We start from the raw sequence: 2,150 nt of genomic DNA on the forward strand, positions 1-2,150 counted from the left end.
GGCTTTAACTCATCATGCAGGGCCGGTCCAAGGGCCTTGAGCAGAATTTGATTAAGGTCTGTGTTAAAATATTAGCATTTAGGGGTCTCCCAGCAACCAGCACAGCCAAGAGAGCTTAACGTTTAGCTTCCAGAGTGGGAAAGGTGATATTGTTGCTTTTTGACTATTAATGTGGAGTAATTTATTTATTTAAGCATTAACAGATTATTTTCTGCAATAAACTGAAATAAATAAATACATATTTTACTGGGTAAAAGTAATTTCTTATGTCTCAGCAATCTGGAAAAAATGTTTAATTGAAGTATTTTTCAGGTCTGAATAACTGGGAAAAAATAAAGGATAGAAAACTATTTGATTTTATTCCTTTCCAGTTTTAAAAAAGTAAACGTTTTAACCCGCTTTAACATGATTTTTTTTTTTATAGAGGGTCAGTATAATATCTTGCTTTTGTTTTTTTTTCCTGGGGTTAAACGTTCAATCTGTTCTATTAAAAAGTGGGTATAATAGTTGGTTAAAATTAACAAAGTAACAAGACACAAACTAAGGATATTATGCTCACCCTCTACCAACAATCATGTTCTAGCATTATGTATTTGCCATTAAAATTATTTTTCATACAAATATGGCCTGTAAGCGTAACATTTTAACGCATTTATAATGTTTTAAACCATTTTAAATGAGTTTAAACAGACAGGACTTAGGAAATCTGTGAACTAAGCTGGCCTTCCGATGGTCGTCCTGTTGGCGGAGCAGTAAAGTAAATATTTACCTGCGTTTTCCCTCCCAGGCTGCGACCCAGCGTCCGCCAGCTGTCTGCACCTGGCGGGTCTGAGCGCGGCGCCGGCTGACGCCCAGCCCGACGCCATCAGAGCCGGCAAGTTCGCCTGCAAGCAAGGCGGCGGCGCGGGCGCCGTGTGGGACTTCGCCGAACACGTCCTGCTCCAGAAGCAGCAGGCCAGGCTCCAGATGAAGCAGGACAGGATCGACCGCAACTGCTTCTGATGTCGGAACCCGGATTGAAACGCGACACGTTTCGTGTGAAGCGCGCTTGTGGCGGTTGCCACGGCAACAGAACAGATCATGAAGACTAAAGACGCCAAGAAGCAACATCAGTACTTGTTTAAAAGTGAGAATGGCTGGAGTTGACCTCAGATTTTCTCCTCAGCAGCCGTTCCTGCTGGTTGTTGACGCTAAAAGCCGCTGGGTTCTTGTTTCTGCATGTCTTAGATCACAGTTTACTCGTTTGATTGTTTTAAATCTGGTGGTTGGTTTTCATAAAACACCCATATGTTTCATAAAACACGGTGAGATTAGGCTTTAAACAAAACAGAATGAGGATCAAGCTGTGGATTACTGAACAAAAAGCCACTTGAATAAATCATTTAGCTGATTTTTCTGAAAGTTCACAGGAATGTTTTAGATCTGAAGTTCTTCCACTGTTTCATAACATTTCATTGTGTTGTACAACCAGCTCATAAACTCTTACAGACACCACTGACCATGTTTGGGGGTTTTGCTGCTTTAGCTCTGTCCTGATGATCGGTCTGATTTAACCCTCATGTCCTGCACATAATATGGCTTTGTACCAAATTGCAGTTGTTGATTCTCTCTGCTCTAAGATCACCGTGATCAATTAAATATGCTGTATTTATTAATGTATATCACTATTATAGCACTATTTTGACAGGAAAATTAAATGTTTGTCATGGAGTAATTGTCCAGAGCAATAAACTGATTTTCCATTAGATTTGATACAATAAAGGGGAAAAATGTTTTTTTTTCCTAGTCATTAACCCTATGTAGTCGCTGCCCGCCGTGCGGCGTACAAGCATGTGACGCATTTATAAGGCTTCGTAATAACATGGACGCATACCGAGTTTTCATTTCAACTCTGTTGGACAGCACGGACTTCAAACTTTATAAAAGTGGTGTTTTTATATTGGTTTTGTGGTTATTTACTTCAAAATAAAGCCAGAAATAAGATTGATAATTTCCGCCTTATTTTGTGGGGTCTAGTTATACGTTTAATTCGTTGCCATGACGACACGACGTGGCCAGCTATATTTTCTGTGAACCACCAGAGGGTGCTGTAGAGTGATTTAATTCATTTTGACTGCTGTCTGCATTTATTTTTGTAATTTCTTATTTTT

The 2,150-nt window shown here is 39.7% G+C and overlaps 1 protein-coding gene across 1 annotated transcript in view; it reads left to right on the forward strand.

The window, feature by feature from the left end:
• Positions 1-1,756, forward strand: part of LOC106956935 (N-acylneuraminate cytidylyltransferase-like) — a 14,074-nt gene extending 12,318 nt beyond the window's left edge. The window contains exon 8 of the mRNA XM_015048049.1: positions 788-1,756. Coding sequence (XP_014903535.1) covers positions 788-1,002 — 215 coding nt within the window. The 3' untranslated portion in view covers positions 1,003-1,756. The remainder of the gene's footprint in view (positions 1-787) is intronic.
• The last annotated feature ends 394 nt before the right edge of the window (positions 1,757-2,150 follow it).

The sequence above is a fragment of the Poecilia latipinna genome, unplaced genomic scaffold (genome assembly GCF_001443285.1).
Source record: "Poecilia latipinna isolate Pla-1442-1.1 unplaced genomic scaffold, P_latipinna-1.0 Scaffold858, whole genome shotgun sequence".
NCBI lineage: Eukaryota > Metazoa > Chordata > Actinopteri > Cyprinodontiformes > Poeciliidae > Poecilia > Poecilia latipinna.